Source organism: Chionomys nivalis, chromosome 6 (assembly GCF_950005125.1).
Source record: "Chionomys nivalis chromosome 6, mChiNiv1.1, whole genome shotgun sequence".
Taxonomy (NCBI): Eukaryota; Metazoa; Chordata; class Mammalia; order Rodentia; family Cricetidae; genus Chionomys; species Chionomys nivalis.
Window position 1 is genome coordinate 76557615 of NC_080091.1, and position 25648 is coordinate 76583262.

At 45.2% G+C, this 25648-nt stretch overlaps 1 protein-coding gene across 1 annotated transcript in view; it reads right to left on the reverse strand.

Moving 5' to 3' along the window:
- Positions 1–17350, reverse strand: part of Kdr (kinase insert domain receptor) — a 43805-nt gene extending 26455 nt beyond the window's left edge. Inside the window, exons 1-12 of the mRNA XM_057772373.1 lie at positions 17026–17350; positions 13186–13279; positions 11120–11316; positions 7724–7854; positions 7320–7488; positions 6614–6753; positions 5750–5927; positions 4329–4443; positions 4079–4242; positions 2255–2411; positions 1198–1309; positions 235–343 (exon numbers count right to left, since the gene is read on the reverse strand). Coding sequence (XP_057628356.1) covers positions 235–343; positions 1198–1309; positions 2255–2411; positions 4079–4242; positions 4329–4443; positions 5750–5927; positions 6614–6753; positions 7320–7488; positions 7724–7854; positions 11120–11316; positions 13186–13279; positions 17026–17092 — 1633 coding nt within the window. The 5' untranslated portion in view covers positions 17093–17350. The remainder of the gene's footprint in view (positions 1–234; positions 344–1197; positions 1310–2254; positions 2412–4078; positions 4243–4328; positions 4444–5749; positions 5928–6613; positions 6754–7319; positions 7489–7723; positions 7855–11119; positions 11317–13185; positions 13280–17025) is intronic.
- Between the last annotated feature and the right edge of the window lie 8298 nt (positions 17351–25648).

Sequence of the window (25648 nt, forward strand, 5' to 3'; positions counted from 1 at the left end):
GTGCTAGAGACTTAAAGCACATGGAAGCATTCCACTCTCAGGCCAGAGAAGGCGCGTGAACTCTGATGCAAGCCCGGAGGCCACCTGAGCAGTCTTAACGTCTGTCTCCTTCAAGTCCTAACTACACACCATGCTCCTCACACAAGCCTCAAGGACAACAGAGGGCCCCACAGCACAGCACCCACTTCCCGAGGGACTCCACTCAGCCCACTGCCCTCCAAAGGGTCTACTCACTGATCACATGGAAGGAGATCACTCTCTCTCCTCGCCCAGCTCTGTTGACGGCTTCACATTTGTACAGTGCTGACACATTGGCGGCTTGGATGACCAGAGTACTGACAGTCTGTGGACATATGAGTCCCAAGCCATGAATAACGCGGGCTGCATATGCACACACACACACCCGGAGCCCGGATCTGTCAGCCCCCAGCCGCTAAGACCGGCCTTTGTCTTTCATGCTGCACACTGCCCACCTTCCGAGGTAAGCAGCTCTAACTAGGCAGTTGCACACAGGATGCAGACGTGCTTTGGAAACCCTCAAGGATTCACTTTAATGCGTGTTATGCACACCTTTCATTTTTCCCGTGTACAGAATCAGAATTACTTTTCAATGGGTGTGTACACTGGATGGCATTGTGTGCTTTGTTTCTCTTCAATAAACTGTGGGTAAGCTACGAGTACTATGTTCTTTTTTCTTCTTTTTTAAAATTAGTAGGTATCAGTTGTACAAAGTAACAGGCTTCATCATGGCATTTTTGTACGGTACAAAATATACTATATTTGCTCCCAATTACTTTCTCTGCCCCCATTCTCAGTACAAATGATCCCTTTCCTCTTCCCAATAGTACTCTGGTACTAGTACTTTGTGTCTTTTTTATCTTGATTTATATGAGAGAAAAAATATTTGTACTTCTAAGTCTGACTTATTTTGCTAATGTGATGATCCCCGTCTTTCTGCAAATGGCATAATTTGTTCTGTGGTTTGTGTGTGTGTGTGTAGGTGTGTGTGTGTGTGTGTGTAAAACTCACACCTTCTTTATCTACCAGGCTGATTCTATAACTTGCCTATTGTAGATGGTATCACACAGACTATTTGATTAATAACCCACAACACACCTTTGCATGCTATTATACCACCTCCTATTCAAAGTGAGAACTAGAAAGAAAGATAATCAAAACCAGGAAGTTCAAACTCACTTTGTTTTTCCCTTCGATTAGGGCATACTGGTTTTTGGTGACTTCGATCTTATTTCCGCCCTGGAAATCCTTCACGTGTCTCCATTCTTTACAAGTGTATGAGTTTGTTTGGCTGCATGAGGGAGAAAGTATGGCGTGTCAGGATTTGGCTTCTCTTTTATTTGAATCAATAGTACCGGAAAGGGTCAGACCTTGGTTATCATGTTCTCAGGGATAACTTTCGATACAGGCTAACCCTTCACAGGGCTTGACGCCAATTAAAAATAGATGCCACCAACAGTGGAAAGGCCCAAGGTGGCTGGCCGACTGAGGATACAGGAGGGAAGCAGCTATTTTGGGATCAAGTCCCCATTCACAAATCGGATCGACGATTCAGGTCTCCATTCATAAATCTGATCAACAGGACAATTCACGTTAATTCAGTTCAGAGGAAGGTAAGGAAACTTGGAAGCCAATGGGCTCCTGACAGCCATCTCTCTGGGGCTCGGGCTTTTGTTTAGGAAATGGCCAGCAGCTGAGGAAGAAACTAGTGCTTGCTCTTTCAAAAACAACAACAGGAAGGAGAATGCTTGGGGTGGTAGGTCGAAGGTGCTGGCTGTTGATTTCCCTAAGGATGTCTGTACTTGTGGGAGAACTTGATAAGCTGGGCCTAAAGCTCTTGAGGCCTGGGCTAGGTTTATCGCCGCCTCCCTTCCATCAGTACTTCCTCTGAGAGATGGACCTTCCCACAGATAAGGAGGAGTAACATGGTACCCCCAGCTCACAGAGAGAAGAAGATTCAAAGACAGGCAATTAGCAAACAAAGCAAACACCATTCATTGGGAGAGGCCGACATCAGGGCTAGCTAAGAAGAAAGCTGACTCACACAGGGGGATGCCCCGAGCCAAGGTGTCTATTAAAACTCAAGACCCAGAGGAAAACGGGAGGAGAATCCAAGTACCATTTTAAGGGTGATGTCCTGGGAGATAGCCTTGTAGATTTAGATGGAATCATGGCATAGATTGGCCAGAAGGGAATGCAAGATGGCAAGTAAAATGGAGCACATGGCTCTGCTCACCTGGGCTTGTAGGAGCACTCTTCTTCTAGCTGCCAGTACCAGTGGATGTGGTGCAGGGGAGGGTTGGCATACACTGTACACGTCAGAGTCTGCATGGTACCATACTGGTAGAAATCCGTGGGAGAGATCAAGGCTTTCTCTCCGATCTGGGGTGGGACTGGACACAGAAAAGACAACCCGTGAACTGCCTGATTGCTATGAGGAACAAGGAGAGGACTTCAGCGTCCAGCTCTGCCCTTTGTACTCAGATGATTTCGCCTCTGCCTGTTTTCCAAAGGAACATCTACGCTTGGAGACAGAGAACCTGAATTCTTATGCTATCATAAAACTAACCGCTGATAAGCTGAGTGAGTTCAGGCAGGCTCCCCACACCCATGCCGCACTCACTCGCTCTACATGAACGATATTACTTTCCATGTCCTCCAGCCTAGCAAGAATGTGGTGAGGTTACAAGAGAGAAAACCACCAGGGTAACGTCTCTTGTGCACCACGTCTTGCTGAGGTGATTTCCATTGACTGCCAGTCTTCATAACCATGACTCTGGATCTCATTCCACACGTGAGAAGAAATGAGGTAAACATTGAAAGACTTGCCCAAGGGCATCAGTTAATCAATGGCAAAATCCAGGACAAAGGTAGATGTGCTGGCTTCTGAAAGGAAGCCAGACTTCACGTCTGTGTTTACTGCACACAGCAAGGGACACGCTAAGGTTCGTTGCGTGTGTGACCTCATGAAGCAAGCGATTGGGTTGCGCTCCGTCTGTCTCTTTGTCTTTGCGGTCTGATTATTTTCTTCTTGTTGTATTTATCACTTTTTGTCTTCCTCCCCTCTCATGAATCCCCTCTGCCCATGCTTCTAAGCAACCATCCCAGAACCTGCTTTCTTTTAAATACTCCCTAAAGAAAAAAGAGAAATGAAGCCATGCCTGGCAGACACCCAGAGGCGGATCGAGACACGTGGGAAGTGCGTTACTGTTGTGAGACAATATCTTGACGTTTTAATGTCCGGTGCCAGTAGGGAACACAAAGAATGACCCTAGGAGCATTTCTCCAACTGTGCTTGAAGCAAAATATTAATGTTTCCTGAGGGAGGAAGAGTGCCCTAGTCACATAAGCTAGTCACCCTCAGGACGCTCCCTCTTCCACTGGAGAAGGCCATATTCGTGAGCATAGTGATGATTCTAAGAAGCCCTATAAGAAAAAAGCAAGTCGGCAGATAGCATGGTACCTTGTGCACTCACCCGGCCATAGTACCTTCCTGTCCCCAGACCCAAATACTTAATTATAGCGTTCACTTTAGGAAAGTAAAGATAGAATCATCCTTAAATCAAAAGCTTATAATCTTTTCTGGACAGACTCAAAGTGTGTCCTCTGAGCAGACAGCAGGCCAGCCAATGATGCTGCATCCTCCACAGGTTTCCTGTGTGGATGCTGCCACGTATTGGGAGCTAAAGCTTCAAACGAAAGCATCACACAAAACACAAGGAGAGTCTCCCAAATGCCCGCTCAGTGTGTCGTTTTGTGGGCAGGAGCAATGGGAGCTCACAAAGCTTAGGGTCTAGAGGGTACCATCAACTTTGACCTTGCATGCGGTCACCAACAGCACATTCACGTGACTCATCAAGGAGGCGTGGCCAGGGCATGCCATGCCACATCTCAATCCAATCCACTTCCCGGGGTCGTTTTTTCATTTTTCATGCATTGGCCCAGTTCCTGATGTGGATGATGCAATAGGACACAAGCAATGATGCCTGTGAGATGTAGAAAGACCCATCCTCTCCCTTCCTAGTCAACTGTGGGCAGAGGAGGCACCAAAGGGACTCACCATTCACGACCAGAGAAACCACGTGACTCTGTTTCTCCATTGAAATGGGGTTGGTGAGCACGATCGTGTAGTTTCCCGCATCTCGTTCACTCACTTCCATGATTGTGAGTTCGTCGCCCACTATCATTGTGTAATTGGACTCAATGGGTCTTCCGTTTCTGTACCTATGGAAGAGAGTCCCCAGAATTACTACAACATAGGGATTTTATTTCGAGCAGACCAATGTTAGGCTTTGATTTGCTGTTGTTACCATTTGATATCAGGAGCCGGGTAACTAAGATGCTTGACAGGGATTCGGACTTGGCTGCCCACTGTGACTTCCACCACAGATTCCATACTGCTATCAAAAGCAATAAAAGGTTTTGCTAGAAGAAAATAAAAGCAACAGTTCTCATAAATGCCAAGTTACTGTAAGTACCCTCTTAGTTTGAATTTTTAATCAAGTGAAAATTAGATATCAAGGTACATGGATATACTGCCATTCTGAGAGTCCAACACTGTCTTTCCTATAGCCCTTGTCAGAATTCTCTCCTCACCCATGCTCTCTCATGAACCTTGAGCATCCATTCCTTCACACAACCTCCTCTAAATCCCCCAGTGAGCATCAGACACACCTTATCCCCTGCTCCTGTGACACCCTCTCCCCACACTCTATGAGTTGACCATCCCAGCACTCACTCCTTATATCTCCTCTCTTTACCTGTCCCTTCTTCTATCTAGTCTCAGATTCAAAACATCTACCATACATACAAATTTTCCACCTCCGCCCTGACTTCTCTGGGTTCCAGGTCTCCACATCAAACATCTCCCCCGGAATGTTTAATGGGCATCTCCAAAGGAACTCAATCTATTCTCCGAATCCCATCCTACCCAGTCCTCTTCACTTAGAAACGCTTCATTGCTTATGGTAAAGGACAAGCCATCCTTTTGTGCTGAAAGCTCAAGTCATTATCACCACCAACGAATCATCCAGCACGTCACGCTGACTATATCTTAGGAATAGATCCAGGATCTCATCTCTTCTTCCTCCACAGATACCCTAGCCCGAGTCCTATACCATCTCTCATCTGGATTTGAACAGCCTCCTAAGTATCTCACCCCCCTTCTGCCTTCACTTCCTTTAAAGGATGTAATGAGAGATCACTTGCCTAGCACCTGCAAGCCCCTGATGTCACAAACAAACTATTCCCAGTAAGCTGCAAAGTAACCCTGCAAAAGCATAAGCGAGAGCTCTAGTATCACAAAAGATCTAAACTGAGACAGCTATGTAGATATGAGGGCACAATCAAAAATTTGGGTGATTTACCTAAAACCACAGAGAAAGCAACTGAATCTGGGTTTCCCCAGTTGGAGAAGTGCATGCTCCTTCAAGTAAGCCCTTAACCTTCCTTGCAGTAGACTGAAATCTTTGACAACATTTGACCATCATTCATACTAACGCTCTACGTACAATAATAATCGCAGCAACCACTCTAATGAGCAATGCCTAGTGAGCACGTATCATGGGTCATTTCAAAGTTGAGGTTTTGAATCCAAGTCCTGACTCCAAAGCTAAGCTGTTGACTTTTAGGTCTTGTGCCCTCGTTAACAAGGACATAAAAGTAACCTAGATTGATGTAAGTCATCTGACTCTCCCAGGTACAGTGTATTAGCAAGAAAACGGTCGCTTACTATGAACTTGGACAAATGTGCTGTTTTTCTTGGTCATCCGCCCACTTGATGCTATACAGATATACAGCCCTTGGTCATTCCTGGTCACACTATCTATTATCAAGGTGCTCAAAAATTTCTTCGAATCAGTCCCAGGAAGGGGTTTCACATCCCTGTTTATAATCTTGTTATGGTGATGCTGAAATACAAAGAGATTTTAGTAAAAGTTCACAGCCCAGTAGAACACTAACTATCCAGTAGCTCCTAGAGAGCCGCAGAATCCAGTCCTGACCCTTGGTGGACCCTAATACTGAGGATTTAAACACCACATCAACATATATTTTGGGATTCAGGAGAAATGAGTGGAAGTTGATATACACGGAACTAAGTGAGGATTTTGAAGCCTTCTTTACCTAATGAGAATGAGATGTGTGTCAAGTGTAGATACAAATAGAGCTGTCTAAAGAGAAATGGAACTCAGCTCACCTCTTAAAGGGACAAACAGATCGAGGACTTTAGAGAACAGAGAAATACCGTAATGTCAAAAGATTAATAACTTAGTGGAGACCAATTTGCACAGCCCAGCTACAAAAGGGTGGGTTGGGATTCCTAGTAAGGTGTCTTTTCATGGTTGCTATGTATTCTGCCAAGCTCCTTATATTAAAGTCTGGGTTCATTAGTGCGTGTGTGTGTGTGTGTGTGTGTGTGTGAGAGAGAGAGAGAGAGAGAGAGAGAGAGAGAGAGAGAGCACATGCACACATGCACATGTGTTTTAAAGCTTTTATAATTTATCTGACCAGAAGGGACCCTATATCTCTTAAGCAAACTTCATTAGGGCTTATAATCAAAGTATTCAGAGATCTGGCTTTGGGCAGTTTGTGTTACCTTCAAAGAAGGGACCTGCCAGTTGAAATGAAGTGCCACGTTGAGCTCAGTTCTTGCTGTACAATTTAAGACAAGCTTCTCTCCCGCAGATAGCTCGATTCTATGAGGAGGGCTCAGCGTCACATCATAAATCCTATATCCTGGAGCAAGGAAATGATAAAAACAGAAAGTGAGATGGAAAAGACATCGAGGTCTCGGCACACATCTTTAAAGTAGTGCGAGTGAGTGACATCACTTCTCTTTGGGGGACTCGCTGCTGCTGGATGGCTTTTAGGAAGAGGGTTTATGGTGACTCACAAATCACTATCTCCAGCATTTTTGCCAATGGAACCTGATGAATAATAAAGTCTAGGTCAATGGGGCCCACTTGAGTAAGTTGTTGAACTTTCCATTAAATAGATACAATTAAAAGAACTGGTGGAGAGCAGTGATCTGAATATTGCATTTTTCATAAAATGAGCTTTGGTGGTGATAATTTTTATTCTTGGCCTGGCAGGAAAGGAGGAATACCCCCTGCCCCCCTGCTGCAATGGTTTGTCTGGTAGGGAAGGGCATTTGTAAGGAGTTGACCAGCACCATACCCTGAGCTAACATCTTCTTCCACATCCCCTGCCCATCGCCCTACACCTTCCTCTCCAGGATCTTCACATAGAAACCACTCTTTATTAATTGGTACTAATGGAACAGAAGGAAAATGCCCACTTACCTACAACCACAACTATGTACACGATAGACTGATAGGTTTCATCATTGATCTTTGCCTCGCAGAAGACCATGCCGGCGTAGCCGATCATATAACTGGGGATAGTAAAACCTGTCTCACTGTCCCAGGTGATTGTGTTTCCGTCCGGGACAAACCTCCTTTCTGGATATCTCTGCATAGCAACAAAGAAACGACGAACATTTACCCAGTGCTGTCCAAACTTGATGACCCCTGAAGGATCCATCTTACTTTCAAGAGGGTAAGTTGGTTTTGTTTATGGTGCAGTTGACCCGCTCTACAGGATCTTTGCAGTTCACTGTTGACATACATTGGAAGCAGGAAGGGCATCGGCAAAGAGGCTTACAACTGTGGAAACGGAGGAAGTGACTGAAAAGGAGGCAACTCACTGCACAGAGCGACACGTTGAGGTTTGAAATCGACCCTCGGCATGGAACCACCACGGATTTGTTTTTGTTGTCGGTGATGTACACGATGTCATGCTGGTCACTGACAGAGGCGATGAATGGTGATCTGTAATCTGGAAGAAAAGTGAATTCTCCCAGTGAATTATTAGCAGGACAGTTGGAATTCCTGGGTCCATGAACCCTAACTGAATGACTGAATGATTGCCATTGACAACTGGCATGAGCAAAGATGCCCGTATCTTTGACTAGAGTCTGTGTGTAGATATCTGGCTCCAAAGCTATGGTCAAGGAAGGGGAGAGAGAAACATATACACACAGACACACATGCAGAGACAGAGACAGACAGACAGACAGACAGACAGACAGACAGAGAAAGAGAAAGAGAGAGAGAGAGACAGAGAGAGAGAGAAAGAGAGAGAGGAAAATCTAAATGTAAACTCCAACAATGATCTTAACTTCTCCACATGGAGCATAATAAGTAGAATCTATTTTAGAAATTCCATGCTTTAATAAATTATTATAATTTTTATAAAATAAACATTTTAAATTTAAATCCATACAATGAAACTATGAGTTTTATGATGCTAAAAATTCATTTCTTTCAGCAAGCAAATAATATAAATGACCTGAAAAGAAACTGGAATCTTTAAGCTAAGAGAAAAGAGAAATTCCAGCGATTCAAAAGAATGATTTCTATAATACCTACAGACTGAGAGCTCCGAAGAGTCACCATGCGCCAATGTTTAATAGCCACTGCATTTAGCTCAAGACTTAGAACTTATGAATATCTCTGACAATGAATATTTGGGAGACCACAATGCCAAAAGATTAAGCCAAAAGCTAGAGTGACTTGCTATCCTTCAGAGAGTATTCACACAGTGTCATTACATGGCTGGGAATTTTCTCCATCCCCCAGAGACAGGGGACCTGGCCTGGCGTCATCACTTCAAATCTCAGAGATAACATCTCAGTTCCTACCTCCCACACATCTGGTCAACCCTTTTCAGAGGCGAAGAAAGAGTTAATGAAACCAAAGGGCAGAAGAGTAGCTAAGTCCTTCCAACAGCAAAGGTCTGATTTCCTCTCCAGCTGGAGAGCACAGACATGTAGCTTTGCCACCCCCCCCCCCCCGCATGTCATAGCCATTATGGTATGAGGCCAAGGCCAACCTTCTGGCTCCATCCACCACTAGGTGGGTCAGAGGACGGAGGAAGTAAAGTGGGGATTAGAGGGGGACATTAAGGACCTGTCCATAGGGAATAATACATTCAGTGCTTTCTTTCCTGTTGTTAAACTTCATCACCAAACTCTTGGATAACCCAACACAGAGGCGGGAGCAGAATTTCACTGTGTATCCAATGGCACTGAGAACACAGACAATCAGTGCTAGAGACCACCACTTGTTGTTATTTCCTGCCCCCCCCCCACCATGCACATGTTAACAAACTATGACTTGCTTCATTCAGGGCAAGCCTGAAGAATCTAAACTAATCTCTTGACTTAAGGCTAAAGTTATTTGGTGGCTCAATTCTATTTCAGTAGCCCTAAAGGGGAAATAAACAAAGGGACACTAAACAACCACACATCCTCTCAAAATAAAATATTTACTGTAACCCACGAAATGACTTTTTGCATGTCTCCAGGTTTCCTGACTCGGGGAGAAGGAAGTAACGAGATATTGTGGGAGAGGCTCATCTTGTAGCGTTTCCAGACAGGCCGAGAGCAGGAAATCCTTGCAGTCTTCTGAGAGAGCCACATCTCCCAAGACTGTCAGATCAAAAGGAGCCAGACATTACCCCAAGGTCCAAGCCTTGTCTCCCTCAGCTCTGTGGAGTGAGGAGCAGGGCACAGAACTCCATTTTAGACTTTCCTCACCCTAGGCTAAAAGAATACCCAACCACTGAGCATTCCCAGGGCACCCTGGGTCATTGGGCTATGGTCTTCCATAGACTGTCCCTATTGCAAGGGTGCTACCCTGATGAAGAGCCTTCCTGTCTGGTAATAGTGGCTTCTAAAAATAAATTTCAAAGTCATTTTCACCTGTCTCAAATCCTCCGGGATGGGAGGTTGCATACAGATGAGCAAAGAAAATCCTTTGAAGATTCATCCTTCTCTGCAAGAAACACAGCGCAGGATGCCCATGCCAAACACAACGCAACCCAGGCTTGGAAAGATGGCCCAGCAGTTAGGTGCCCTGGCTGCTCCTGTGGAAGATTTGCATTCAGTTCCCAGCACCCATGGTGGCTCACAGCCATCTGTAACTCCAGTTCCAGTGGAGTCCAATGCCCTCTTCTGACTTCCACAGACAGCAGGCACCCACACAGTACACATACATACACGCACAACTCTCATTCACAAAAAAATAAAAAAACAGGTACTATATAATGCAACCTTTAAATTCCTGAGAAGTGCATGATATTATAGGCATCTCATAAGTGAAGACAGGTTTTCCACAAGAAAAGGTGGTGTGCCATTTTTAAAATATAAAAGAGATCATAGTTTATGCTCTAAACATTGAATACATATTACATTGTAGTTTTCCTTATAAAGATGTTAAGTCACACAACTTGCTCACAGAGCTAAACTAACCCTTTGATGTGAGGCAAAAGCTAAGTTAATCCTTTGACATAAAATGAGGGCTTTTATAAATCAATCCCAAATCATTAGGTGAAGTATACAAAAAAAAAAAAAAGGCCCACACGGCTATTCATCCTCTCAAAATAAAACACATGCTCTAACTATGAAGTGACTTCCCTATGACTTTCCTTGCATCTCCCTGGAGCTGAGTCTAAAAGCCAAGTCCTCTCAGATCACACAAGCAAAAACAAGAAATGCAGTACTCGAGGGTTCTTTTGAGGGGGTGTTGGGCTTTGCACATGGGTGTGTGAATTTTTTTTTCTATAAAATGTGAGTCTGGAAAGGAAAGATCTTATGGGGGAGGGGAAAGGAAAACAGCCGCCAGAGTCCTCGGCTATTGCGCTATGCATTCCTACAGAAAGCTCCTCCCTGTTACAGATAACCTATCTCACCACAGAAACCTTGCCGTAATTCACCGCCCATCTCCCTCCATCACTAAGATCCCAGGGGCTCAAACAGCTGAAGGCATTTTATGAGTCCCTATAGCCCACGGTGGCTCACAGAGAACCTCAGAGCACCACAGAAAAGGGACCTAACTGGAGAAGAGAAACGCAGCTCAGACCAAAGCCCAGACTGTCAGAGAGTCCTTTCTCAGAGGAAGCCTGGGAGAGAAGCTTTTATATTCCTTCTTGGCAAGCAGCCTTTCCAAGAAGCCTCCTTTTGGATTCAACTTTTCTTGGACCTCTTGTGTTGTAGACCTGGTGAGTGGATGTGGAAAGTACGTTTCGACCCACTGCTTACCTTGAACGTAGACGTAAATGACAGAGGCCATGTCGACGTCCCGGTAGAAGCACTTGTAGGCTCCGGTATCGTTTCCAATCACTTTTGGAACTGTGAGTGTCTTGCAGAAGACACTGTCGCTGCACTCAGTCACCAACACCCTTTCCCCAGAACCAGGCTGGTTGTTGGGCCAAAGCCAATCCAGGTCCCTCTCTCCCCTGAGAAAAATATCCCAGGAAAGTATTAATGTGACACTCTGTGGCACGAGGTTATGATGAGAGAACGGGAGGTTTGGTTCTCACATGCATATAAATGCTCAGCAGACACTTTCAAGCTGACAGACTCCGATTACAGATAGTCTGCATGGACATGCTACCGAAGACTACACACTCCGTCTCAGAAGTCACCCACAGGGTCATGTGTTTTCTGTTAGTTGACACATTCATTCTTTCAGTAAAAGCATATATGGTTGCTGAGCACCATTAAGGACAAAAACCGATGCTTTAAGGGACCAGGCATATGATGCTCAGTACTAGAACACTTGCCCAGTGCACAAGAAGAAATAAGTCAATTCCTTTCCGGGTCCTCACTCTAATCAGGGGAAAAGACAATGAGAGAGCGCAAGTGCTTGTATCAAGGGTGGTGATTTAGGGCTTGAAGAAAAGTATGAAAGAAGCAAAGACCAGGGAGGAACTTGGCCAAGCTGGCCCTACGCACATCAGGAGGTACCGCATTTCAAGCAGAATAGGAAGTGCGAAGGACAGGGACCAGTGCACATCTGCAGTGTTGGGGACACAGCAGGGAAGCCAGAGTCATCATGGAGGTATGGGAGCGAGGGAGCAAAGAACACACAGAGAGAAGAGACTCGTGGTAACTCGCAAGGGTCACATTAGATAGACAATACTTTTATTGCTTTGTAGTCGGTATGAATAAAACAGTGTGACCCACTGAGCCTTTGTTCAACGAGCTTGAAACTCTCACGATGTCACCTGTTCACGCCAGGGTTTGCCAAGAACATAAGAAGTGTTTCTGCCATTTCCAAAGGGAGGTGGGAACCTTTGCAGATCTTAAGTAACCTTTGTGTCTGAGAATAGGTAGAGGGAAATCTCTGGAAATGCCATGATTTATCGACGATAAACAGCTCCTGCTACTGTTTCTGTTTCTGTTTTACCCCCAAAGGCTGGGTATTGCTGGTGACTTTGCAGACCATAGATAAGAGGCCTGGGCCACATGCAACAATCTAAAACAGACCTGAGTTATTCTGTGGATTACTTGGGATTCTTCGGATATGAAGCCATGGCCACAAGCTGCGAGGGCTCTTTGTGGCACCAAGCACTCTTCTTAGATGCCCGGATCTATCACCATCTCCACCAAAACCAGACAGCTCTGCAGAGACCTCCAGGTCTCTCATGACCACATCTACCTACACCTCCTCTAGGTTTCCTTTCTTGCCTCTTGGTTGAAACACAAATTTCAAAGGCCTCTTGTCAAAGAGTGCTGTTGCCCTGCTTATCCAGATGAACAGCATGGCTTCTTGCTGGCAAGCAGAAAAGAGGCCCCGAACATCAAGTCAGAGTATGAGGCTCATGTTTTCAACAGGACATATGGTCAGGAGTAGTATTGGCTAGAGACTAAATTGCTGCTATAGACAGAATTTCATTTGTAGAATACAGTGCTTATAAAGGGCTAAAAAGATGTCCAAAAGCCATTCTAACTGACATGAACAAGGCTCAAAGTTCAACTCTATTTCATAACAATATGTCCTTAACTTGACTGATTTATCAATAGTCATAAATGTCACATGTCAGTTTGGCATACATTTACATGTGTGCACGTTTGTGTATATGTGTGTGCGTGTTGCATTTGTGTAAAAATGCTTGTACGTGTTGAAAAGACCCAGGAAAATAGTACAAAATTTGAAAAGACCTTTCTCATTGTTTCATTATTACATGAGTTCTTAGAAGTCTCATGACTTATAAACAATTACAACAATACTATTATAATTCTTCAGTAATGGAAATTGTTGTGACCTCAGTAAACAATGCATCCTTTCACACAGGAAATCTGAATCTAAAGTGGATCCTTACCTGCAAGTAATCTGAAGGGTTCTATTTGCCAAGATTGTAAGTACGTCCTTTTGTGTGCTGAGCTTCGGCGGATGGAGGGAATCACCCGGCAAAACTAGAAACAAATTAGATAAGAGTCGGACCCAATAGGAAACACCTTCCATAAACAATGCACACTCCAAGTTTTAAATGGCCTCTTCAGCAATTCATTGTATAAAAGTGAATTTGCTGCATGCCCCCATTCCCAGTAAAAGTTCACAAGCTCTGTCATAACAGGAAGAATGGGCAGATGGTCACAAACCAACACAACAGTTCTGCAGTGCACGGCGCTAGGGTGGAGTTCCTGTTTTTCCCTCCCTGCCAACTTCAAGGTCTTACAAAAGGATATGGGACATTGAAACCCGGTGAACCCCCATCTGATGATCTCAGGCCCTTGGGAAAGGGACCCGCTGACATTTCTTGTAAAGCATAGGATATACACATCTGACTAAATTGCTGATAAATGCAAACTCCCCAGAGAGATCTCTATACAGCTCATCCCCATACCCACCCCAGAAGGACAGGAGCCACTGTGACCTTGTCCCATTGTCTTTTATCATTCTGTGTAGCAGATTTCCTTTGGTGACTGAGCTGCAAACGCTGAGGTAGCAGCTCCTAGAGACAGCATATTTAGACGAAGGAAAATAAACTGAGAAAGAGAAACGTTTCTCAAGTTCATGTATACATGCATATTAATATAATTTTTCTCTGAGCAAAACTATAAATAGTGTAGCTCTAATGAGCTACAATGGGGGGGAGGGGTGGGCTCTCAACTCATTAATTAAAGCTCTGAGCTCATCCCAACACAAGGCTCCAGACACAAGATACATGCTACCTACAGATGAAAATGCAGAAAGACATCATGAGAGATACACATCTCTGCAGGTTATCCACAGCAAGATAACTAGTTTTCAGCCACCTAAATGTAAAGTGTCATCAGGCACGTTAAAAGCATGATTAAAAGCAAAGTTGCCCACCACGCCAAGGGACATCACAATCTTCCAGCTCTCAGCATGAAAAGCAACTGACCTGCTTCGCCTGGTGGTGCACACCTGGAAGGCCAGCTTTCAGAGGAACGAAAGAAGAGGGTCGTAAGTTTGAGGCCAGCCTGGGCCACATAAAGGAAAAAATAACTAATTAATACCAGGCGGCCATCCAGGCTTTCTAATTCACACCAACCAAGAGCAGATGACTCTTAGGGCCTCAGCTGGCATTGACATTGTTGGGCAAATAAGAGACCGTGAACAAATACGAGGCCGTGTGAATAGAGAGAGCACGGGCAAATAGCCAGGGCGAGTAGCCGGTGCCATGACGCCGTGGCCGCTATGTGGATACAGGCGGTCAACCGACAGCCCGGGTTCTAGCACACCTACACAGTTGTGCAAAACAATCTATGGCCAAAGCACCCCGAACACACCCAACCTAATCAGATGTACACACGTTGCGGACAGAGCTTTACATGGATTGATTGATGACATATTTTCAAACACTGGAAATGAAGTGACATGAATAAATCTCAGAAGGTAGTTGACATTGTTAATGACCTGCATTTGGGCAATAGTTCTGAATGTTATGCAGTGTTTGGATGTTCCTAGATCTGCGAACGTGCATTTTAAATGATGTTTAACATGACTGTGTCGCTGGTGCTCTGTGGACCACCCTGAGGCAACTGCAGAACTGGGTAGTCCCATTCAACCCACCCGTGTTACACTTTTCAGCACTAAAGATGTCATCACCCTTCACCTAGGCAAGCAATTAAAATGTTCATAAACCAGTCTTCCAATGATGGAACACTACTTTGTTTGAGAAGCAGAAAACAAAAACAGTTTATTTGGTAAATAGATTTTAAACGTGACTGAGAAACCTTAGCCCCAAAACAATAACTGAATACAGGTCTCATGATGAGCAAATGAAAAAGAACCCATTCGTTGGGCAGATGCGTGAGGGAAAACGTGTAGTAAATACCTAGTCATTCAATAATATGTATCCACCCACCTCTGCAGTAAGTGACTTCTATTCTTCCACGCTGGGAAGCAAACCCAGACCCTGAGCGTTATACCATGATCTACATGCCCCAGCCATGAGAGCCTCTTGACTGTCGCTATGGTAAAGCGCAGCCAGAGATTATCTTAGACTGTGGGCATGTTAGCTATGTTCATCTTTAAAAGACATCCCATTCATAAGAAGCCAAAGGCAACACCACGCTATTCTAGGGATCTATCCACAATCAAAGCTAGTCAACAGGGTTATCGATAATAATTGGAGAGTTACATCAATGACTAATATCCCGCCCCCATCGGAGCTCACTCATTTTCATTGGCAAGTTTGGGTTCTCTCCCTTAGAAAGTTCATTCTGACTGGAAGAGGTACATATGCGACTGCACAATAAAAGCCCTTTTATGTTCGAATTCCATAACCAGCATTAATTAATTTGTGCACTGTTATCCTTCCCGCTCGACAACGAGAAGGAAAAACAACAGCAGCTCTGTCTCTGGAATTCGATGGCACCAATTATAGTCCAATCCAATTAAGCAAGTCACACACTCCAAAAGGGCAGTCTCCGTTTTATTCAGGGAGCCAGGCTGCTGTTAAACTGCTGCACTAGGAACACCCCAGGCTTCAAAGCAGCTCACTTCTTTGTGGGACGCAGAGCCAGCACATACTCCAGACTGTCTTTCTCTTCCCAGAAAGGGGGAGAGTAGGGGGTTTGTCAGGGACAAATGAGCACCCATGACAGAGCCGGCCTGATGAACTGAGTCATTATGAAGAAAATTCAATAACTGTGGCCAGATGATCTTGGTACTGTACATCAGCGCCAGTATTTTTAAGGCATGCAATTCTCTTCTGATACAAGGGATGTTTTTACAGAATTGAGTTTTTAATTTCTGACCCCCTGTTCTCCAATGGGTGAGACTGGGAAAACTGTAGACCGAGGCTACAAGAAGGAAATGAGACAGAAATAGAGGAAGAAGAGTGGGAAGGAAGGGAATGGGAGGGAAGGGAAAAGGAGGGGAGGGAAGGGAATGGATGGGAAGGGAAGTTGTACCAAGAACCCACGAGCATGACTGCTACTAACCTTGAAGCAGAGGGCAAAATTAAGTGACATGAAAAGTGGCGCTATAACTCAGTGTCAAATCCAAGGGATTTCTGAAATTCGGTTTCTGACTATGAGTTTACCCCAGGACCAAACGCTTTGGGGTATTAAGGATAGTTACTTTAAGACACCCGGAGTAACTGTCACAAAAGAGGGGGCCGCCTCTTGTTCCTGCGAGGAAAGTAGTATTCTGCACAAAAGAAAGCGGGGGGGGGGGGGGGAGGAAAGTTTCGCCCTATGAAGAGACCTCGTCTCACTTAGTCAGTGCGCTCAAGTGCGGGAGCTGAAGCCCAGAAAGCAGGGGGCGGGTTCCCGGCTTCACTCCGTGGAGGCTCGGCCGGGCCCGGAGTGCAGAATGCCACGCAGGGCGCCCGGTTTGCGCTCGCTTGCAGGCTTTTCACTGCCTGTTCTTGCCTGTGGGGGCATCTCTTGCCCCTGCTCAGAGCGCCTTCCCACTCCAGCCTCCCCAGCGCCCTAGGCTGTGTCGGCTCTGCACTACAGGTCCCACCAAAGCCCTGGGGAGATTAGAGTTAGGGGCTAGAGCTCTGGAGACCATCGACTGGTTGGGTCGTTCCGGGCCAGTCTTTGAACCTGTTTCCCCGTTGATAAAGAAAGGACACCAAAGGGCAGCTCCCTAGTTCTCTCCGAGTTAGATCCTCTTCTCTCGCATCCCGCTCTCCGCCCGCACCCTGCTTCGCCGCCTTACTTTCAGAGAGTAAGCTCCTTACCCACAGAGGCGGCCTGGGTCTCCACGCAGAGCCACAGAGCGACAGCTAGCAGCGCTTTGCTCTCCATCCTGCACCTCGCGCTGGGCACAGAGCCCACTTCTCAGGCACGGACTCTGTCTCGGTCCCTGGACCCGCAAAGAAGTCACAGAAGCGATACGCGCCCGGCAGCGCAGGACCGGGGAGAGCGCGGGGCAGGGGCGCCCTGGCTCCGGCCACAACCGCAGAGGTATCTGCGGACACTGGCCAGCCAGGTTATCCGGCTGCGGGACGCAGTCTGAGCTTTCTGTTCTGCCAGGTAGCGTCCCGCGCGACCTACACTCTTTTGGGGTCCTGAGGACTCAGGGTAGAGCGCGAGCGCAGGCTAAACACTAGAGCACAGGGGCGGGGCCACTGCTGGGAGGGGCGGGGACTCCCCGCGTCCGGCCACACCCCTCCCTGGATACCAGGTTTGGATTTCCCGGTTTCCCACGCCCACTCCCCCACTAGCCCGGAACTGTGCCCGTCGGCAAGTCGCCCTTGGGAGAAAAACTGGACGCAGCTCGGTTTCTGGTGGAAGTAAAATGTAGCCAGGAACGGGTTTTGAGACACTTGCTGTCCCCAGGAACCTGGGAAACATCACCGAAGCACAAGGCCACTGCGCCCTCGTTAGGCGCCTCCAAGAGCGGAACTCAGTTGGCTACAGTAGCTGAGCATCTCAAGAGACCCAGAATCCGCGGCAGGTTGGAAGCATAGGAACACTGGACCTAGAAGTATTTAGGGCACCAACTTGGCAGTGAGATGGCCAGAACTTGGGAGTTTTGTTTTTATGGTCCTTTGGCCAGCTGCGCCATAGTTTTAGATTTCCCGTCGGATGCCTTAATTAGATAGGTGCGTAACAAGGTTGCCAATGGCCCTACCGTTTTTTTCATCCATCGGGCAACTTCAAATCTGAAGTTACCTGCTTAGTTCTAGAAGACATTTCGGCTGGGGACTCCTGCCTGACTCTGTCCGGAAAAAAAACTGCAGCTCAAGACTTGGGGAGCTGGTGGTAACCAGGACCCCGGGCAGTTGTAGAGCAACGAGCACTGGTCCTTGTTCTGCAGCTACTAGAATACTTTGTTTGGTCCACCCGGTTCCATGACCACGGTCCCCTAGGGTACCTTTGGCAGAGCCTTTTTCAGAGCTGATCCTTCAGTCAAGATACTCTTCAGCGGAAGAGAAACAGGCATTTCTCTGCTGGAGTGTCACCGCGGTACCGAAGGGGCAAGCGGTCTCTGGGAGAACAAACCTACTTTCACCATCTATGTAGACTTCAAGTAGCGATTGTAGAGGAGCTGCGGTTCCTTCATGACCACTTTCATTCCTAGATTTCTTTCCATTCCTTCCACACCTCGGGAGTGACAACAAATACCCTGTAACATCTTTCATTCCCGACTCTAACCAAATGCTTTTATAATGACAGGCTAAGGGACAGTCCTTCAGCAGGATAAAGAGATAAGATTATTATTTCTGTATCTAATCCAAGCTACATTAATGTAACATTAATGCACATTAATGCACAAATACACAATTAATGTAACATGATACTTTTCTTTTTTAAAGAGGGGAGAAACAGTTGCCCCTTTATATGAATGTGCATTAGCCTGAAGTATTGTGCTAGAAGCAGGTGCCAAGCCCAGGAGATTTTGTTGTTGTTGTTGTTGTTTCTTTGTTTCCCATGTTCTCAGAAAAAAAAATGTTTCAGCACACAGTTAATTCTTCATGGTGGAATTATACTAGAAAAACATGAAGATGCTTGGTGTGGGCCTCTTCCTTCGGTGGAGACATGCAAATTCTGTGCACGTTTAGTTTGCTATGTATTGCATTCTTTGTTCACAAATGAAAACTCCATATGAAGGCTGTTTGGAGCCTTCCCTGTTTTCCCTTTGTGGTGCACCCACGGAGAACATTTTCAAGGCTCCAGCCCTTTCTTCTTAACGGTGTTCTGCTGTGTGTGCAGGTGTGCTTTTATCCGAGAACAAGGTAGAACACTGAAGGGAACTTCCCTTCCTGGACAGCAAAGCAAACGAACTAAAACAAACCTCAGAAAATGATCAAGGAATGGCTGTGTCAGCTTTGGGTAAAGTGAAGGTGGATTCTGGCTTGGATAAGGTAGATTTTCTCCGTCACGGTCCCCAAACAAGACTTCTCTTGAAACCTTATTTGCTATTCTGGATACTTCCTCTTCCATGTTTTACTAAAGAAGATAGTGTCTCCTCTAATACAAACCAGAACCCGCAGGTCCAAGGTAATAGCCCCCTTTAGAAGTCTTAGAGGAAATGAGGCATCTTTGATGACTACGGGACCCAAATTTGACAAAACCCTAGTGAAGTCAGTCCACCATATTCCCTCCCTTACACACTGAGGAATGTTTTGTGTCCATTAGAAGAAAAGAAAGGGAGGAACAAGATCTGTTTTAAAAGGAAGAAGGAAAGAAAGGGGGAAACACAGAGGGAAGGATAGGGGAATGGTTCGTTTCTGGAGTTGCTGTGCAAGCATAAAACCCCAAGTTTGAGCTTCCAGACTCATGTTTAAAAAGACAGGTGTGGTGCCAGGCTTGTTATCCCAGTGCCTAGGAAACAGGGATACAAGGAGCCCGGATTCCCCTTCTCATCCCCCACCCCAAGACTAGATGAATCAGCTGATGACCCTCAGGCCAGTGGGAGACACTGTCTCAAAGCAGAAACTCTTGAGAAATGATAGTCAAAGTTTACCTCTGGCAGGATGAGCCACCCCCATCAACACTGTGTCTCCACACATCATGAGTCGGTACACACGTGCGCGTGCACACGCGCGTGCACACGCACACACACAATTGTCCAATAACACTCCCTATTTGGATACACAATAGGAAACGTCATAAGCAGTACCCAGAAAAATCACACTGTACAAATTCCAACATTTAGAAAGTGCTTGCCGCAAAGGTAGGTGGGAGAGAAGAAATATTTGCTCGTTACACATATTTTTCCAAGAAATAACTCCCACGAATGAAATGTGACAAGCTATTTTTTTTTCTTGTGTCTGCTGTGGTTTCAAGCATTGCCATTAGTCAGTTACATATTTGCATGACACTTCCTTATGTTTACTTCGTTTAATTGCTTTCCCATGTTTTCAAGTGCTGGGACTTAAGGGAGCATAGGACTACCTTGCCAGCTGTCGGCTGGGTTTATAGCCCATGGACGCTGCAGCTGTTGCACTCTGCAAGTTCTCGAGCACTGTTTTCTTCTCACTATCAGACTTCTGCTTCTCCCCAAGCTCAGTTCACTCCCTGTGCGGCTTACACTTTTCACTTAAAGCATACATTTTATGTTCGAGGAAACGAAGACTCAGCTACTTGCCTTACAAGTTTCACCAGAGCTCAATTCTACTTGTAATATCTCACAGTGTAATAAGCATTTTAAGGACACGCCATTCCTTTTTGTGAGACAGACAAAAATGTCTCTTCATCACTTGTTACCTGTAAAGGAAAAATGTTGGTACTAGGGACATATGCACCCATGTGCCTACCACCAAATAATTTCCTATAGTTACTTGGAACTTTTTCAAAAACAAAAACGATAAATTAAACATTTTAAGTAACGATGGAGAGCTGGCTCAGCATCCAGGGTGCTTGCTCCTCTTCTACGAGACCCTAGTTTTGTTTTCAGCATCCACACCAGGGAGCTCACAGCCCAGGCGTGACTACAGCTCCAGGGAATTTGTTGCTCTGGTTTCCATGAAAAAACACATACATGCCCCCCCCATATACAAATACAAATAATAAAATAAATGTTTCTTTAACAATGCATATAAAATCCACATAGCACCAGATCAGGATGTAAAAGTAGCCAGCATTTGGACAGACATAGTTCTGAAAGCTGAACTTCACTCTTGCCTCATCCTTAAGACAGTCCACAAGGGTAGTAAGCACTATTAGCGATCATGGGGGGAAAGAAAAATTATTCTCGATGTAAGAACATGCCCCCTCCCTTCTCAATTCTGTGCAGAAGAAAGAAGTGCCACACCAGTTTTCTAACATTAAGTATATATTTTTTAAATAACTGTTTTAGATTGATTTGTTTTTATGTGTGTATTTTGCCTTCACTTACATATGTGGCAGTGTTCTCAGAGGTCAGAAGAGGGTGTCGGATCCCCTAGAACCAGAGTTACAGATGTGAGCTGCCGTGAGGGTGGTGCTGGAAACGGAACCCAGGACTTCTGTAAGGAAAAGTGTCCTTAACAACTGAACCATCTACCCGGCTCCGTCAAGCATCTGTGTGTTTAAAATTAATATCAAAATAAATGCATTTAGGAACAGTCTTTACATGGCAGGCATTTTCTTCATTGATCTTATTTACTGCTCAAACTAACTGAATAGAAAATGCACTGTATAATCTCATAGAATGGGGGAAGGCATTTAGAAGGTTTAAGTCGCTTTCCAATATCCCACCGTTCTAAATTGCTGAATAAGATTTTTAAAATAGATGTTAAGCATTCAAGACCTTTAAGCTCATAGTTTCTTACAGATGACTGACCTCACACAAGGATAAGGCTAAGTGAGTTGAATCGGTGCCTCCAACTTCCTCTTGCCTGCCTGGAAGCTTTTCTGTTGTTGCAATAAAGCACCACGACCAAGGAGACCTACAGAAAAGACTTTGAGTTTACCGTTCCAGAGGGTTGAGAGTCTACTAGGGTGGCCAGGCCTCACGGCAGGAGCAGGAATCTGAGGGCTCACCAGGTCAAACACAAGCAGGAAGCAGAGGGAGAATGAGGTAGTAGGTGAAGCTGTATAATCATCAAGCCCCACCCTGGTAACACTTCCTCCAGCAAAGCTGCACTCCTAACCTCCTCCCTCCACCCACTGTGGACTAAGCATCCAGCTATCTGAGCCTATAGAGGACGTTCATGATCAAACCACTACCTTTCCCTTAAACGATCCGTTTTCCTAGAAAGATGGTGGGCTGAGAGTGACTTAGGGGAGGGACTCTGAGATGCTGGACCCAGAAAGAAAGGCGAGTCATCAGGCTGCCTCCACCAGGGAAACATTCATGTCAGCTCTTCCTCTCCTACTTAGCCTTCAAATCACCAGTCTTCTCCGGTAACAGAAGAGCAATCTCTAGCAAACTTTGTGTATTTTTTTATGCAAAAACAAACAAAACAAGACAAAAACAAAAACAAAAACAACAACCACAACAACAATGTCGTTTGTCCTCCTGGATATCTTTTAATGTCCAGCTGAAATGTGAGACCCAAGTAATGTCTTGCCTTTTCTTTTTTTTTTTCTTCTCTTCTTTTTTATTTCTTCTCTTTCTCTCCCTCTTCTCTTTCTTTCCATTATTCCCTCCTCTCTCCTTCTCTTTTTTCTTTTACACTTTATTATCTTACTTCATATGTGGATCAATCACTCACCTGCATGTACGTCTGTGGACCAAATGGGTTCTTGATGCTCACAGAGGTCAGAAGACATCATCAGATCCCCTGGAACTGGAGTTACAGATGGTTGTAAGGCACCATGTAACTGCCAAGAACTGAACCTAGGCACTCTGGAAGAGCAGTCATTGCTCTTAACAGTTGAACCATCTCTCCAAAGATCTTCCTGAAACTCTCCCATAAAAATCAGCCAGGGAAGTAATTAAATTTAAAAGGATAATTATTAATATATAGTAAAAAATGGTAAAGGGCATAATAATGAATGTTAATAAAATCTACCTTTGTATGTTATAAAACCCATTATGAATGTCTAATTAAACAGAGGTATAAAGATACTATGGAATTTGGGCTAGCAAGATGGCTCCATAAATAAAGGCACTTGCCATTAAGCCTGGCAGCCTGAGTTGGATCCCAGGGATCCACAAGGCAGAAAGAGGGAACTGACTCCTACAAGCTGTCCCTGACCTCCACGTATGTATGGGGGAATGCATGCATGGACACACAACTAAAATACAAAAGTGGGAGAGGTGGCTGGTGCAATGTCTCAGCAGTTAAGAGCACTGTTGCTCACAAGAGGACCCAGGTTCGGTTCCCAGCATCCACAAGCTGGCTCACGACTCCAAGGTCCCCTTCTGATCTCTGTGGGCACCAGACACGCATGTGATGAACTACATACATTTAGACAAAGCACCCATGCATAAAATAAAATAAATAAACCTTAAACATGCTTCTTAGAAAAGTTTTGAAAATAAATAGAATAAGTAAATGTGCAAAAGAAAAAATGAAGATATTGTGGATCTAAAATCATATGTTCCAGCTATATAAAACGTACTTCATATAGTGACCTTTGCATTCATATTTAGAAGATAGTCGTGTATAACCAATCATGTACTGAGTTTCTACTTTATCTTAAACACCTTCATATAGACCATTTTATTAGTCACAGAACCAGGGGATGGCTGTCCCTTTTCTACACACCCAACACTTGTACAATATGTGGTAATGCAGCTATAGGTTTCGGGAAATTTTCTCTCTCAATAGCAGAGATTAGGCCAGGTCCAGTCCACATTCCTCTTGATGCGTTAGTTATTTCTGCTGCCCCTTGATTCTCCTCCGTCTCCTACCACTCACAATCACACGGCTCTGGAGCCCCTCGCAGTTGTCTCTGATGACAACGGCCTGCTGATGGATGTGAAGCTATTCAAAGTCAACCAAGATAAAGAGCCTTTGTAACTAGTAATAAGGGGAGATTGAAATGCCTTTTTATTTTAAGTGAGAAAAACCAGCATTACAGTATTCATATGGACTATATAAAAAGTACGATTTGTATCTCAGGTCTCTGCCATTTGCAGACTGCAACCATTTTCCAGTGCATTACCCATCGTCCTTCTTAAAGCTATCAGGTCTTCAAAGGACTAAACATACCCAGAGATAACGTCTATATTCTAAGCAGCAACCAGTTATTAATCTCTGCCCAGAGTGTCCTCAGCATCCTCCATCTCACCATTACCTGTAAGGACAGGGTTTGCCACATCCATCTTGCTTACATCCCTTCTAAGCCGGCATACACACTCAGAGATGAATTGCACGCTGTGAGTTGAACGTGAAATGTCCCCCCTGAGGCTCGAGTGTTTGAACACTTGGTCCTAAGCTGGTGACACTATTTGGGAACACTGTAGAGCCTGTAGGAGGTGGAGCCTCACCAGAGAAAGTAGATCACTAACTGTGAGCCTTGAGAACTCAGCCCGGCCCCACTTCCTATTCTTTTCTTCCTAACGCAATGTATGCAGCCAGGGTCATGCTCCTGCTGCCATGCCTCCCTTGCTGTGAAGGACTCTATCTCCTAGGCACTGTCAGCCATAATAAACCTTTTCTCTCATAAGTTATGCAGGGGTGTGCAAAAATGTCAGGTAAAGGACATGCAGCAATGTTTAAAGCAACTAAGACCCTCTGTTATCCTGCAATAGTGTTTATGTTTTTACAGAATAAAGATGATGTTCTGCAGGAACGTTGCTTCCCCTGCATTGTTACTCAATGGCGGCAGAAAGTTTTATGTTCCTTGTCTCTAAATTTACTTACTCTCCAGAATTTCCAAAATGTTGGCGCACGGTCCCTCGAGGCACAAATAAAAATTCTCTTTGCGCAGTGTCTCTGAACATTCATTGCTAACGTCTCGCTGCCTTCGTGCACGTGATAAGCCAATCGACTCATCGGGGAATGCCTCTCAGAGAAACGTGCTCAAAGTGAAAAACACGGCTCTGGATGTGGTTGATAATCAGCCAGAAGTAGGTCAGGCTGGGTCTCGGCAGATGAAAAGCCCAGGGAGTCATTTCACGCGTCTGACTCCATAACATAAATAGAAGTTCCAGATGCAGCGTGCACAAGCCTAGTAGGAAAATGCTGCATCAAAAGTTCTGGATGGGAAAAATGGCCTTTGGCATGTACGTTTCACTCCTCCTAACAAAACTGGACTTGCTTCTCCAGAAAGCTTCCTACTGCCTGGGGGAGGTTTCTGAAGGAGAAGAGGTCCTCCTTCAGCCTCTTTTCTCAAATGTCGCTGCCTCTTCTCAGTATTCACACCGCCCAGTGTGTCCTCAGTATTCATCACACTGTCTGTCGGCCTTGGAATTGCACCTTAGTTGAGGTGCGTGTAAGGAAGAGCCCTGGTCAGTTGTCCTCATCAGCTTAGAACATAAAACCCAATACGGACAAGTTCAACAAAACCACTGTATACGGGCTGCCCATGCATGCTTCACATTGCCAGGGCATACATTTCATTTTTTTTTTTTTTTTTGAGATGTATGTACCCATCCAGCCAGTGTCCCTTGCTGGCTTTGACTCTGTAGCTCAACCATAAGGATGGGATTCACCAGATATATCTTGCTCATCCACCTTAGGCTTCACAACTTCTTCAGGGACCACATCCCCGTGTCTTTATCTTCAGTATGCAGATAGCCTGTAAGCGAAGCTGGCCAACTCTGGAGTCCTCCCACAGCTCCAAGTTCTAACCTCCAATCCTTTCTGGACATCCATGTCCAAAGCAAAGTTCTTTGGCTCTTTCCACCTTCACTTTTCCTTCACCCTTCTCCAGCTCGGTGTTTTTCTAGAGCGCCAGGCTTGCTGAGGAAGCGACTTTCCCTACAGAGTGGCCACACCGTCCCCTAACTTACTTTTTGTTCTTGTTTTGAGACAGAGT